This window comes from Pinus tabuliformis, chromosome 7 (assembly GCF_031772625.1).
Source record: "Pinus tabuliformis cultivar Carrire ecotype Pingquan chromosome 7, CPIR1, whole genome shotgun sequence".
NCBI lineage: Eukaryota > Viridiplantae > Streptophyta > Pinopsida > Pinales > Pinaceae > Pinus > Pinus tabuliformis.
In genome coordinates, this window is record NC_142293.1 from 1,288,267,978 (window position 1) to 1,288,283,832 (window position 15,855).

Below are 15,855 nucleotides of genomic sequence, written 5' to 3' on the forward strand. Positions count from 1 at the left end.
GACTACCTCAAAATTAAAAGAGAATTACCTAAATACGATGGTAAGGACCATAAAGGCGCCATTGTATGGGTAAATAAAATGGACACCATTTTCGGAGCAAACCCGCCAATAGGTGAACAAGAGAAGGTCATGACCGCATCCAACTACCTGGAAGCAAAAGCGTATGATTGGTTCCTATGGTGGTCTAACAAATGTGCAGCTCGCTCGTTCAATTGGCAAAATTTTAAAAATGCCTTGCTAAAAAGGTTTCATGACAAAGAAGAGGATGATGTTTACGAAAGATTCATTCACCTCAAACAAAAGGGATCGGTAAGTGAATACACTCACAAATGGGAAGTATTAGCGATAAGGCAAAGGGGATTCTCAGACAAAGAGCTATTAAAAATGTATCGTTGTGGCCTTAAGGATTACATTCAAGAAGAATTAAAATTATATAAACCCCAAACCATTGAGGATGCCAGGCATGCAGCCATAATTATTGAACGAAAATATAAACTCCATAAAGCACCATATGCTAGTAATGAAAAATCAAACAGCTACTCCAAGGGGAAGTCAAGTAAACCGTCTTCAGAAAACACTAGTAAGTACGTTCCACCACCAATGCGCAATGGAGGAAAACAACAGTCTAATGTTGAAAGAAAAAGGGATGGCAAGTGTTGGACATGCGGAGACAAATATTCCCTAGGGCATAGATGCACTACGCAAAAACTTTACAACTGCGAAGCAGAACAAGAAGAAGAATCTTCAGAAGATAGCTTCGACGAAGAGAACAATGAAGAAAATGAGAACCCTAATCCAGATTTAGAAGAAGATATGCCACGAATTTCTCTGGCAGCCATCACAGGGATAGCTCAGCCACAAACACTGAAGCTTAAAGGCCATATCAAGAAACAAAATGTTATCGTTCTAATAGACTCAAGAAGTACGCACAACTTTATAGATGTCAATGTTGCAAAAAGACTGAACATTTTTGCCTACCCTGTAGCAGATTTAAAAGTTATGGTGGCAGATGGAAAACGGATAGATGGAGTAGGAAAGTGCCATAAAGTCAAAATGCAACTGAATGAATACGAAATGGAGTCTAGTTTTTATACAGTCCCCCTAGGAGGAGTAGACGTCGTCTTAGGAGTACAATGGTTGCAAACACTAGGGACGTATTTAGCAAATCACCAAAAGCAGTTCATTAAATTCAAAATGGATGGAAGGAAGTATAAGTTTTTTGGGTTCCAAACCCCACCTACCCAAGTCATCTTTGCTCAACAAATGAAAAAGCTTATTCGCAAGGGAGCCCCAGTATTTGTTGCACAATGTCAACAATTGGAGTTATTATCGATAGAAGGGATTCACCAACAGTCATGAGTTTCATCCCTAATCCAGAAGTATGAAACAGTTTTCCAAGATCTACGGATGAAATTGCCCCCTGAAACGAAAATTGAACATATCATTGAAGTCAAACCAGATTCAACACCAGTAAATGTAAAGTTGTATCGTTACCCCCATCATCATAAAACAGAAATAGAACGACTAATTCAAGATCTGTTAAAGCATGGAATCATTACGAAAAGTAGAAGTCCATACGCGGCACCAGTGGTATTGGTCAGAAAGAAAGATGGATCTTTTCGGTTGTGTATAGATTATAGAGGATTAAACAAAATTACTATTAAACATAAGTTTCCGATTCCATTCATTGATGAGATGCTAGATGAGCTCCATGGCACAGAATATTTCTCAAAATTAGATTTGAGATCAGGTTACTATCAAATTCGAGTGAGATTAGAAGACGTTGAAAAGACGGCATTCAGAACTCACGAAGGGCACTATGAGTTTAAGGTTATGCCATTTGGATTAACAAATGCGCCAGCCACCTTCCAAGCAACCATGAATGAACTTTTCCACCCATACTTGCGAAAGTTTGTGTTAGTCTTTTTCGACGATATTCTCGTTTACAGTAAGACATGGAAGGAGCACCTCAAGCATCTAGAGGAAGTGTTGTCTGTATTAGAGAAGAATCAATTTTACGCCAAGTTATCAAAATGTACCTTTGGGCAAAAGGAGGTTGAATACCTAGGACACGTTATATCCAGGGAAGGAGTCAAAGTGGACCCCAACAAAATCAAAGCAATCAAAGAATGGCCCAATCCCAAGAACGTATCAAAACTAAGAGGATTTCTAGGTCTAACTGGGTATTACAAAAGGTTCATAAAAAACTATGCACATTTGATGACACCCCTGACCAACTTGTTGAAAAAGAACGCTTTCTAATGGAATAACCAGGCAGACGAATGCTTCAAGAATCTAAAAGAAGTGATGTCAACCACACAGGTATTGGCAACTCCAGACTTCTCCAAACCGCTAGTAGTAGAATGTGATGCTTCAGGGTTCGGAATTGGGGCCATATTAATGCAAGACAACCACCCTATAGCATTCGAGAGAAAGAAACTCAACAAACGGGAAAGCTTGAAATCAACTTACCAAAAGGAGATGCTTGCCATCATACATGCTTTAACTAAATGGCGACAGTACTTACTCGGAAGTAAGTTCTCAATTCGAACTAACCACAATAGTCTTCAATACCTACTTCAACAAACGACATTGTCAATAGAACAACAAAAGTGAATGGAGAAACTTTCCGCATTCAACCTAGAAATTTTGCACAAAAAGGGGAAAGAAAATGTTGTAGTTGATGCACTCTCACGTAAGGATGATGACAACACAACATGCGCCGCCTTGGTAGTTGTTCCTGAATGGTTAGACGAAATACGAGTTAAGTATGCCAAAGATTTGGATTGTGGTTCTATGATTGAAAATATCAGCCAATATGCCAATTTTGAATGGAAGAATGACCTATTATGGTACAAAGGTAGAATTTACCTAATACCAACATCCAAATTTAGAATGAAAATTCTAAAAGAATCTCACAATTCTTCTGCTGCCGAACATGTCAGATTCTTCAAAACTTACTACAACATTCGACAATCGTTCTATTGGAAGGGTATGAGTAAGGAAGTCCAAAAATATGTTGTGGAATGTGATGTTTGTCAGAGGAATAAGAGTGAAAATATCCCAACCCCTGGTTTACTACACCCATTACACATTCCAAATCAAAAATGGGAGGAAATTTCGATGGACTTCATTGAAGGACTACCAGTATTTGACGGTAAGGACAAGATATTTGTCGTAGTCAATAGACTCACTAAATATGCCCATTTTATGGCCATCAAAAAAACTGACACAACTAAGCAAATTGCGGATGTGTTTTGTAAAAACATTTACAAACTACATGGGTTTCCCAAGGTCATTGTCAGTGATAGAGATGCAAAATTTAAAGGCAATTTTTGGAAGGATTTCTGCCACCAAGAAAGAATATCTCTCAACATGAGTTCGGCCTATCACCCCTAAGACAGATGGTCAAACTGAAGTCGTAAATAAATGTTTGGAAACATATCTTTGTTGTTTCGTCACCAACAAACAAAACAGATGGACCCAATGGCTACACTTGGCAGAATGGTGGTATAATACCACCTACCATACTTCAACTAAGATGACGCCTTTCCAAGCCTTATATGGTTATGAGCCACCCAGGTGGAAGGATTTTGCACTACTCAATTCTAAAGTACAAGCAGTAAAAGACCACTTAGAAGAAAGCCAAAGAATTATTAACTTGTTAAAAGAAAATATAATCGTGGCACGTAATAGAATGAAACAACAAGCCAACCAGCATCGCACTGAAAGAGAGTTCGAAGAAGGAGATTGGGTCTTTGTTAGGCTTCAACCTTATAAGCAATTGTCATTAAAACAACAAGGGAAAAATAAGCTATCGCCTAAATATTATGGCCCATACCAAATAATCAAAAAAATAAGTAGCGTGGCTTATGGACTGAAGCTACCAGACAACTGTCAAATCCACAACACGTTCCATGTATCAAGTCTCAAAAAAGTACTAGGGCAAAATCAAATAGCTCAAACAGAGATACCCGAGACTGATGAAGAAGGAAGAATCATCTTAGAACCTAAAGGTATACTCGCTACCAGAGAGAAGGTATTATGGTCCAAGACTATTAAGGAGTACCTCATCAAATGGAAGAAACTACCAGAGGAAGACTCATCATGGGAGACAGAGTGTTTTCTTCAGCAACACCCAACGTTACCTATGCTTTGAGGACAAAGCATTTTTAAGGGAAAGGCAATGTTATGAATTAAAAATTCATAACTCGATATATATATTAAATAACAAATATTTTAACAATAAAATAAATACATATTAATTAATTAATAAATTAGTAAATAAATTAAATTAAGATAAGATACTAATTAGTTTTGAATAGACATCAGTCCCAAGGGATGTGACTTTTGGGCTCATGGCCAGTCAACTCCTATAAAGGAGAACTGCCATAGCCTTGTAAAAATCATCCATCAATTGAATAAAATTATATATATATATATATATATATATATATATATATATATATATATATATATGATTATGTTTATGAACATCAAATGTCTCTGAGCATACTGATCGAGAGTGAACAACTGAATTGTTCCATGGTTTTCCAAGGGAAGGCGGGAAATTGAGAGGTGTTGAATATGTGGGAGAGGATCCCAGTTGGCCAGGACATAGTCAACCACACTAGACCTCCCATTATTGGGGAAACAAGTAAAAGCTCCTAAGCCCAGAAAACAAGGGAGCTCATTCAAGATTAGTAAGCCATGGGATTCACCCAACTACAAGAGTTGTCTCTCATAACTTGTGAGTGGCCCATACCTATCCTACAAACTCCAATGAAAACCCACAGGATATGACTCTAGCTCCTAGAGCCAAAGTGCATCCTTGACTCTATCATGAAGGGGTATCTATAAGTCTCTCGTATGGGAGTTGAAATCCTCAACAAGAATGAACTCCGAGGAATAGTAGGAGATGTCTACATAAAGATTGGGGTAAGGGTCTCCCTCAAACTCCCTATGTAGTGCAAAATGTGGCAAGGCTAGGGGGAAGTATCAATCTGCAATATAGCTATCTCAAAGAAGGGGGTTGTTTTGAAGGAATCAGATCTATAAAAATCGACATGCTCATTTGATGACACCATAATAACCCTGCTTTGTAGGGAGTCTTGTATAAGACATACCACCCAATGGACCTTCTCACATTGTTAGATCTAGCCTTTAGTCAACATGACCATGCCCAGTGGTACCCACAGTTTAGGGGTGGCATTTACATGGGGTTGGCATGTGTCTTTAAGAGGAAAAGGAGGTAGTGGGACCTAATCACATCACTAAGTGTACCATATTAAGACCAAAATGCATCATTCCAGTTCCAACAACCAATGAAGAGGGTTGGTCAACTCCCCCTACATACCCCCAAGCTAAACGAGACCGTCATTTGGCCCAAGCACAGGAGTATTCCCGAGGGGCTAAATCACAAATGACGACCTTGAGATCACGAATAACTACACACTTCCCTTCTTTTGGCACCATTGTAACCCTATCCCTAGATAAGTTGAGTTCCTCCAGTTGGGATTTGGGGAGGTAAGGATCAAGAAAGATCCTTTGTGTGGGCGGCATAGAATTCAATCTTTGATTAGCCTAGAGGGCTTTGAGTTAGTGTTCAAGCGTCCAAAAATGAAGGGAGAGCATAGAGTTGGGGCCCATCCATGCATGATCAAGGGTGATGTCCTTAAAACCTAAAATGTCATGAAGGAAAGAAGTGTCTGTTGAGGAATGTAACTAGGTTTGGTCTTCATAATTGTATTTGAGCCATAATGAAATGTATTTATCAAAAGAAAGAAAAAGAAAATTTTATTATAATTAAAATGACTTATTAAAGCATGGGTTTCATGCTTGGGTCATCATGTTTTAGGTCAAAGTCCCCATTGAGGACTTCTAGAATTTATACTGAGTCATTAGAGTCATTGTCCATTAAAAGAGACCCTTCTTGGGCTTTTGAATCATGTAAAAAGAATTATTATTGAGTCAAATAAGTTATTTGTCACCTCCACACCAAGTTGGCCTCAAGGAGATCAAGTCAGCCTCAAACAGGGTAATTCGACCTCACCAGAAGCCTATATATACAAGCAGCTTGAATTCATTTGGAGCAGTCTCTCACAAGTTCAATATCTAAGAGAAGAAGAGCAGAAAAAGTGCGAAGTTGCTGGAAGAAGGAAGATCGAAGTTTCTGGGTTTGTCTCTCTCTCACTCGTGTAGATTTACTAGGATATTTGCTAGAAGGACGAAGCTAATTGTTGGGTCGAAGTTGTTGCTGAGCTAACTGCTGGATCGAAGTTGTTGTTGGGCTAACTGCTAGATCGAAGTTTTGTTGCTGCTACAAGTTGTTGCTGCTAGGTCGAAGTTATTGTTGAAAGGGTTATCATCTACAGAAGGAAGAAAGGGCTGACTTGGTGTGGAGGAAGTCTGTGTCTAGGTCAAGAGTCTTGGATCATCTCATGAAATTATTAAGGAAGAATTGTTGACTGGGTTTTCCCCTAGATAGGGGTTTTTCCCTGGTTGTCTGCCTACATCTAGTGTCTGTGATCTTTGTGCTATTGTTTTGGTAATTGCTTGATGAACTAAAAGATAAAAGAGAAACATAAGAATATCACAAGTAATTATCAATATAAAGAAAATCTTTCTGCCTTTCTGATTTTCTAACAGTGCCTAGTTGTAGGGAGCCCAATCGGGCCATGGGAGGGGGGAGCCTACAAACTCTCAGATTAAGCTCCTTGGCTCGACAAAGGCATTTCTCATTCAATCTTTCCTATACTACTTCGACCACAGTGAGCGGGGAAGGTTGTTCCCTTTTCCGAACCACTTCAACTCAAGAATTGTGTGTTTGCTGCTGGGATTTTGTCTGTTGTTTAAAAATGGCCTGCTGTGATCTTATCTTTTCCTGTAAATTTTTAATGTTCGAAATTTTCTTCTGGAACATTGGGGAATCCTCAATTGGTTTCTGTAAGTGTAGGCTTTCTTCTGTTTTTAGTTCAAAAACCAGCTGTTTGAGGTCTATTACTGCTGTATCCAAAAGGTCAACTTCAAAAAATGTCAAGCTTTGGTAAACATCAATCAATGAGGTTATACCCATCCAGAAAACCTTATTACACCATACACATGGAAAGGTCCTATAAATGGGCTCACTAACATATCAACAAGTCACACCCTTGAAGATCAGACAATTAGGATTTTCAGACTAAGGAACATATACACTTTATGATAAATCTATGATTTTGCACTTCAGTCTGATTCTTCTCATAAATTAGGATCAGGCCTGTCAGAGAACTTCAATCTCCATTTTCAACAGCATTTGAAGGACTTTCACCCAGAAGGCACCTTAGATCATGCTAGAGTAGTTCTGACTTATATGACTATACAGGTTTGTTTCATTTGTAAAACAACCAGTTACAGAGGGATGAATATTCCAGCCCAAGCTATGTGGATGATAAAGAAAATGAGAGCACTCAGAGCCTATATGGATGGGATCGGATCTGATGGGATGGGGCCTGGGTGCTCAGAATGAAGCAAAAAGCCCTGATGGAGTGTACTAGACTACTAGTCATCCAATCTTTCTTTCCCTCTAGCAAAATTTATAATAGGAATTCTCCAGCTCCACAGCATCCTAAATTGCAAAAAGAATATGTTATTGAGGCCCTACGGCACTTGTAACACATACCATCACTGCAAGTATAAAAAAACTTCATCTTGTGCATTCTTTATTGCTTATTTAAGATAGGTTGCAGATCTGTATTTCCTTAAACTTTAACTTCTTGCATGAAGGAATGCAAGGAAACATGATGATAGAAAAAATAAAAATAGTAAAAATTAAACAATGTTATGCTGTGAATGGACAGCAAGGATGCCTATTTTCTATTTATATAAGCTAAGCTTAGCATAAAACTGTGTTAAATCTAGGTTTCTACTGTCTGCCGTACAGTAGCATAAGGACCAGTTGAAGATATTCGAGAATATTTTTGTCAAGTGACTTGCAGATCATGCCAAGACATGCATCCAGTCCCATGTGTTTGGAAACTAGTGTAAATACTTTGTATCTTATCAACTGATCAATCTCATGTGACTGTAGCAATAATCATGACAAAATAGCTTAGCTTGAAGGCAAGAATCTCACTAAGTTTTAGCAGACAAGATGTCCATTTCGCTGGACTGAACGTTATCCCAATTATTCAAAAGCATTTTCCCTACAGTTTCGGTATAGTTGGTTTAAGGGATGGAATCAACTGTTGCTGAGTGTTCTATTACAATTACATTGTGGAGGTGGTCTGGCTGTAAACACATGCAAGTCCTAGGTGGTTTCCAAGCCAACAATGCAAGTTGTGTTTGTGCTGCAATCCCTTTAGGTCTAGCAGTCCTCAACCTGAGAGTTAGCATGGTATTATGTCAATGTCTTGACACATTTCAGCTGTGATCTAAAAGTTGTGGGTTAAATATTATGGCACCGTCAATGTTGTGAAAAGCGCGAGCGGGATTAAATCGGCGCGGGGAACGAATCGGAAAAAATCGGAAAAATCGGGAAAAAATCGGAAAAAAGCGGGAAAAAATCGTTTGGTACAAAAATATTCATTTTTTTCAATTTTTTTAATATCTAAACCATCTACAACATAAAATAAATACATTGACACATAAATATGATAAAAAAACTAATATATAAGATGTTTAATATCATTTCTAGCGCTAAAATCACACATAACATTGAATCATGTCCTGAATAGTAAGTCCTGACTCCCGAGTCCCAACTCAGCCTCAAAATATCAACAAAAAATATGATAATGTATCTCATCATGTCATAATGTCATATACAATAAAATGAGGTCTAATCCTATTGATTTCCTCTGCCCCTCTTGCGAGAAAATGCCACAGCTTTCCCTTTCCCTCTAGATGTAGATGCTGGTGCCTGTGCTGGTGGAGATGGCAGTGGAGTCTGATGTGGTCTAGAAGTTGAAGAACTAGAAGTAGGAGCTATAGGAGGTAGACCACGTCCTCTACTGGTGGCAGGGGTAGCCCGAGCAGGTGGTGTCACCTGGAAACATTACAATCTCCCAATCCTGAAATCCTGAAAAACTGATAAGTCTGCTGGATTTTAAATGAAATCTAAAATTCTACTTTCTCCATATGAAATCCAATGACGCTGGAACCACTCTCAAACATCCTGAGTCATTTCATGGTAATGTTAAAAATTTAAGTAAAAGGATGAAAATGAATCCTTTTACTTTAAGAATTTAACATTACCATGAATAGCATATCCATATTAGGGCCTAGACATGATCATTAAGCTGCCCCACTCAAAAATTATTTGTTTCTTTCAAAAAAAATTGCATGAAAAAACGCAAATGACCAAATGAAAAACCAAAAAAAAAATTATAAAATCATGCTGTCCCGGCAACCCCGTGCTTTTTTTGGAAAAAATCGGCAACAAAAAAATAGCCGATTTTTTCGTGTAAAAAGCGCGATTAAATCGGCGCGGGGAAAAAAGCGGGATTTTTTCAAAAAAGCGCGATTTAATCGCGCTTTTCACAACACTGGGCACCGTTGCTATATTGGTAACATCCAGAATATGTTAGGCCATATGCTATGCAGCTCAAAACATATCCAGTGCAAAGCTGTTACACTCTTTTCTGTTACAACAAAATGCAGACAAGAAGTAATCTTCAGCATGTAGGTTGAGGAGAACTCTACAACTCTAATATTTTAAAGAAGCAGCAAAATTCAAGCAGCAAGAGATACATGAATATTACATAATGAATGAAGATACAAATAAATTCAACGCCTACATAAAGGCAAGATATAACAAAATGAGTGAGGCACGCACTTCTTAGAGCAAAATAGAGCTTAGTTGTCTTTTGAGGAAGACTACTCCAGCGAACTGACATGGACTCCTGCCACATCAAATCATAAAGGGAAATATTAACCACACGAACAAATTTGGAAAACTCGTGACTGAGCACACAAACACTCAGGTTTTTATCACCCCACAAGAGAATAGGTACAGGTGGCAATGTACACAAGTGTCAGTGTTTGCAGTTCTGCTAATATTCAGGCCACGCCTTTAAAAATTACATTTACTTATTTGATACTTCCAAATTGTTACACATGGCATTTTTTGTTCCTTAAAGAAGCAAGTACCTCTTCAGAAGTTTCTATAATTTTAGCTATGAGACTCCGATGTATATCCAAAATATTTTGCAGACCAAGTTGGGAGATTTTATCATGGGGATTGGCTGTCAACCTTGAATGCACATACAGTGCTGGAAATCAGGGTTAAATATGAAACGAAAACATGCTCTCAGCTGGTAAAAAGGGTGGAATCAGATCCAAATGTATCCCCACAATAGACCACTGAATCCACATGTATCCCCATAATAGACACAGTTTTTACAATTTACACCTTAACATAATTGAAAAAAAATGAATAATTATACAGAGAACTGAAGAAAAGTCTGCAAGGCACCATATCATATCTAAATTGTATACATACCTCTAAGCTTGGAAAGCAAATTTGAGAAGCAACGGTGTCTTCCTGATTTTTCTGCAGAGGAAATTGGACAGCCATAAGTTGAAGACACATAAAGATGTAAACAGCAGTTTATATCATGTATATAGAGAAGATTCTGCCCATTTGTTAACAAGATGAGAGAGTCAAAGATCAAATTCGAAATACATGATTGAAATTATTGAAACGCTGCACTTGCCATCACATGCAACCACAGAGAAAATTTGCACATGACCTTGACATTAAAAGCTAAGTTGCACGAAGTGCCGAAACATTTCGGAGTTTCCGAAACGGGTACGTTTAGAAATGTCACCTCTCAAAATGGAAACGTTGGTCGAAATGTCATATATATATATATATATATAAGTGAATAACACGTTATCTTGCAAGAAAAGAGGGAATAAGACACATAGATGACAATTGAGATATATATATATATATATATATAAGTGAATAACACGTTATCTTGCAAGAAAAGAGGGAATAAGACACATAGATGACAATTGAGAAGGAAAACCAAATCTATATTAACTCTCATAGATGATAACATGATGGTCGAGTTTTAGCCGAGTTTCAGAGTTTCGGGTACTGGTACGGCCCGAAACGTTGGGTTCCTAGAAGTTTCATGCAACATAGATTAAAAGTTGTTTAAAAACAAGTTCCTTGAAATGGTACAAAATTGAGTTCTTTAAGCTCAAAGTCGATACACTAATGAATTTCGAATCAAATGTTTTTCAATTATCCTCAAAGACAAATAGACTTGTGTGTTATTACTAAAAAACTTAAAACAGTGTAGAAGTGGTTGTTACTTATGATTCTTCAACCTAGTAACCCCTTTCACCACGATCAGAAAAGTCAATTGGGTTGCCTGTATGTCCATTAAACTAGTTGTTGTAGGTCCAACCAAGATAGAAAAGATTGAATAGAATGATGTCTGTTAAAATACCCATAAATAGAAATGATTGGCAAAGTTGCAAACCCATTGCCTCTCGTCCAATGATCAAGCAGCTCACCATATAGAAGCTTCCAAACACCTCATTTCATCGCCCATTTCACACATCAGATCAATTTCATAAATCTTCATTCTCAGATACAATAATATCAAACATAAATTTGTCGTTGCAGAAAACTTGCATTTCCCACCTCAGCTGGTTGTGGTCCCTGTAACCCCCAAGAGAAAAAATTTATCCCCAATGGTCAGCCAGCCAGCCAGCAGTCCAATGAAGATCCACAGATAGATTTACCTCAGAGCTCTCCACCTATGCTCCAGTCAGTGCTCTCTAACATCTAGTATACTTCTTTAAGGGAGGTGTGTCATCTATAAGAAGGTACACCAACCATTTCTGTAATCGTATGCTTTCATTCAATATTTGGGGCACACTAATATGAAGCACAGGTGAAGTTGGATGATTGACTGCTCTTGATTGTACCCTTGTTCCCATTCTTCACCCAAGAGAATATCCTTTTCCCCTAGTCTAGTGTGACCTCCCCTACAGCCCTTTTCTTGCAATATTAGGAGGGGCACTAATCCATATTTACCACTTTCCATTTCCCCTGATATTCACTTCCATTCTTTGGGTTGATTTTCATTGGTCATTGGGACTAGCACCCTATATCCACATCTTTGAGTCAAGACTAGCAAATTTTGCCCTAAGAAGTTGATGCAGTTGGAAGAAAGATGAAAGCATATGAAGCCACAAATGAAAGAAAATGAAAAATGCAAAAGATGGCTGAGACATATAATAAGCATGTGGACAAAAAGCCTAGCATGAGCTCTACCCCCCTCATTAGCCATCACTCAATTCTTAAGCATTCCATGCTCTAACTAAATAAAGGAGCTTATCAATGTCGAATCCCTGATGAATTGATGGGCCTACCTATGAAATGTCCCTCCCCTTAGGGGCTGGAAGCACCTCATAGGGCTAACTGCATGATCATCCCTAACATAAGTGTGGTAACTTGCTTACAAATCATGAGACAGAAATACATTTGAGGGAAAGGGTTATGTGAAGTATTTTTGAGCCCCTAAGGCTAACATTGAATATGGTCCACTATGATACTTTAATGGTTTTTGTCCCTAATGATGTTGATCTCACAAGATTTCAAAGGTATGTTTAAGGTGGTTCGTTATAAGCATACAATAATCATGAACAAGAACAGGCTACATTTAAACCAGCAAGAACATACATGTACGAGAATACACAAGACAAAGATATTGGAAAAGGAATTCCAATCCAGGTTTGTATTAGTCTTTAATGTATATTTATACATGAGATATGTGGCTGGAGCGGTTGTACCTGCTCTCAACCACCCATTTACTTTACCATATACATTTATCGAGGTTTACTGACAATTACATAATACATAATGTGAAGCATCAAAACTGATAACTTGTTGACTTAAACGTAAAAATACACGAAGGTATTTGAATTAATAATTTATTAATATATAAAAATTGTACAAGTGATGAATGTTACAATGAGGGCCCGCATATATATACCTCAGCAGGTGTCCCTTCGTGACTAGGCGTGTCTTTTAGACATACCTTTTCACTTAATTTAATGACTATTTAACATAATCAATATTTGATTATTTAATATTTACATTTATTTTATTTATTTACTTGTTATGAATTATATTCATAACATAGCCCCTTCCTTCAGAAGCTTTGTCCTCAAAGTTGTATTGCTAACAATTTCTTCATCTTATGTTTGTCATCTCGGCATATGTAATTGGTTGTCAGTGGTAGCTCAAGTTGTATAATTCGCTAGTAACTTTATTGGTAACTCTATCAGTCAAAATCTTCAAGTAACTGGAATATGAGACCTCCTTCTACATGACCCATTTGGCAAAGATAAAGCACAATATCAAGAATCTTGGGGATAAGCCCACAATTGTTTTTTGCATCTTGTTCTGCAATTGATTCCCCATGGTGCATTGTGGATTCTCCAGCCTCAACTGCAGAGGTCACTAGCTCCTGCAACAAAGCCCTCAAGCCATTTTCTAGCAACCGATTTTCATCTTGGGCGAGCACGGTCTGGTTCTTAGGACCCATAGCCTCCTGCAATGCCTGAAGTGCAAATATGGATGGATGGCCTGGCTTCATCAATGCATCTCTGAATATTTCCCATACTCGGTCTCTATGCGCATGGCTAGAAATGGGGGTAGGGGTTCTTTCCTGAGAAGATTGATGCTGATAGAGTTCAACTCTCAGGGAAGGAACAAGAGGGGCGTTGTCTTCTATCTGGAACAAGATTGTTGGCAGATGATTGTTGTTTACATTTTCTCCAAATAGACTATGCCTTTCTAATGAAAGTTGCATTGAAGTCACTGCCTCAATCATGTCTTTAGGTTCTACTATTGTGGTTATACCACCAATGCTCTCCTTAAGATACAATTTATGTCTTAAAGTTGTAACAGGTTTCCTGGTTTTGTTTCCTCTCTGCATAATCAGAAAAGAAGGCTTCAACGGTGTATGTTGATATTCTATAGAAGCTTCTGGATTCTGACATTGACTCATATGTCCTTTATTGTTATCATCCATATCCTTCTTAACCACAGTATTTAGCTTGTCTCTGTCTCTGGGTACCTTCTTATCACTTTTTGTATTAGAACTCTTTAAGATGCTTCCTGGTGTGTCTTGGATTTTGTCTGGCATATTAACCTCTATCGAAGTGTCTGCAACATGTTCTTTAACAATTGCTCCTAAGCTTGGAATGCCATCTCTATCATTTCTATTTGGATCATCATCTTGATTGTTTTCTGCAACACCTTCATCTTCAACATTATTATCATTCTGATCAAAATCTTCTTTTTCTGCTTCGCCTAGTTTCGTTTCTTCATTGTCGCTATTATCTTCCTTATTATCGATTTCCTTTCAACATGCTTTAAATTCTGCAATTGATTTTTCTAAACGCTGAAATGCTTCTTGAATTTTACTAAACTACTCAACGCAATCAGGATGTGAACATAATGGCACATTGTGCGGTGAACTACGTTCAAAGACTCACATGATTATATTGTGCGCCATGGCTCAGATACCATTGAAGCATCAAAATTGATAGCTTGTTGACTAAACGTAAAAATACACAAAGGTATTTGAATTAATAGTTTATTAATATATAAATATTGTACAAGTGATGAATGTTACAATGAGGACCTGCATATATATACCTAAGCAGGTGTCCTTTCGTGACTAGGCATGTCTTTTAGACATGCCTTTTCACTTAACTTAATGACTATTTAACATAATCAATATTTGATTATTTAATATTTACATTTATTTTATTTATTTACTTGTTATGAATTATATTCATAACATAATGTATGGTGACAACATAGGTCTAAAGACCCTTACAACATCTCCCCCACCATCAATGTCTTGCTCGTCCCGAGCAAGGATGCAAAATGTCTTGAACCACTACTCTCTACAAAAGTATCCTTACTGTGCATCGACCATGAATACCAGTCTGCATAGGTAACTCAGTCGTAATAGCTGCCAACTGGATAGGACAGTGCACATATACAAGGTTTATTGTGACCGCTTCATGTCTAATGACCACTTCTCGCAGATGTCCACTGTTCAGATCCTTTGCAATCTATTCAATCATCCAGACCGCTACTCCAACCAGGAACCATCGGCAACTCCTCTCCACTCTGGGGACGTCCTCTTCGTTCTCTTTACGGACGAGTCCAACATGGGACTGTCATTCCTAGGAGTCCTTCATTCAAAGATAAGTGATCATCTTCTAAATCAACCATCCTGCACTTTCCCTCTGTCATAGTCCAAGATCTATTCTGCAATTTATATCAAGGGGTTAGGTCCTTACAACGCCTTTGTGTGTTTTGCTTACATAATTCCTTGTTCTTAAATATTTTTTTTGTTGTTTGCAAAATTATATATTTTGTTGCTCTGTCTTGATCTCCTTGATATGTTGTTGCAAATGGTTGTATTAACCAAGTCTGCAACTCTACTTATAAAGGACAAATATGACACTAGACGCACTAAATTTTTTATGCCGATCGGACCTTTTTTCAATTGGTTTCAACAGACGCTGATCTCATCAAAGAATCATTGATTTGAATTACAAAATGGAGAAAATCGTCTACCTCAAGAAAGACTCACGTTTAACTTTCCCCAAACTTCTGACTCTAATAACTGACTGAAAGATTCAGTCGACGACTTGACTCAACCATCTTCATAAACAACAAATTAATTAGATATTTATTTTATTAATTACAAACTCAACTAATTTTTTACAAATACAATGCATCATATGTTGTAATCAATACCCATTAAAACTTCGACCTGTGCATGATCACATCAACCATATTCGACAATCTAATAACTATCATACCAATCT

General features: G+C 37.7%; 1 protein-coding gene across 1 annotated transcript in view; it reads right to left on the minus strand.

Moving 5' to 3' along the window:
* The window catches only part of LOC149252209 (SUMO-activating enzyme subunit 1B-1-like), a 313,309-nt gene that overhangs the window by 136,863 nt on the left and 160,591 nt on the right, over positions 1 to 15,855 (minus strand). Inside the window, exons 7-8 of the mRNA XM_089459659.1 lie at positions 10,478 to 10,528; positions 9,812 to 9,878 (exon numbers count right to left, since the gene is read on the minus strand). Of these exons, the coding sequence (XP_089315785.1) occupies positions 9,812 to 9,878; positions 10,478 to 10,528 (118 nt within the window). The remainder of the gene's footprint in view (positions 1 to 9,811; positions 9,879 to 10,477; positions 10,529 to 15,855) is intronic.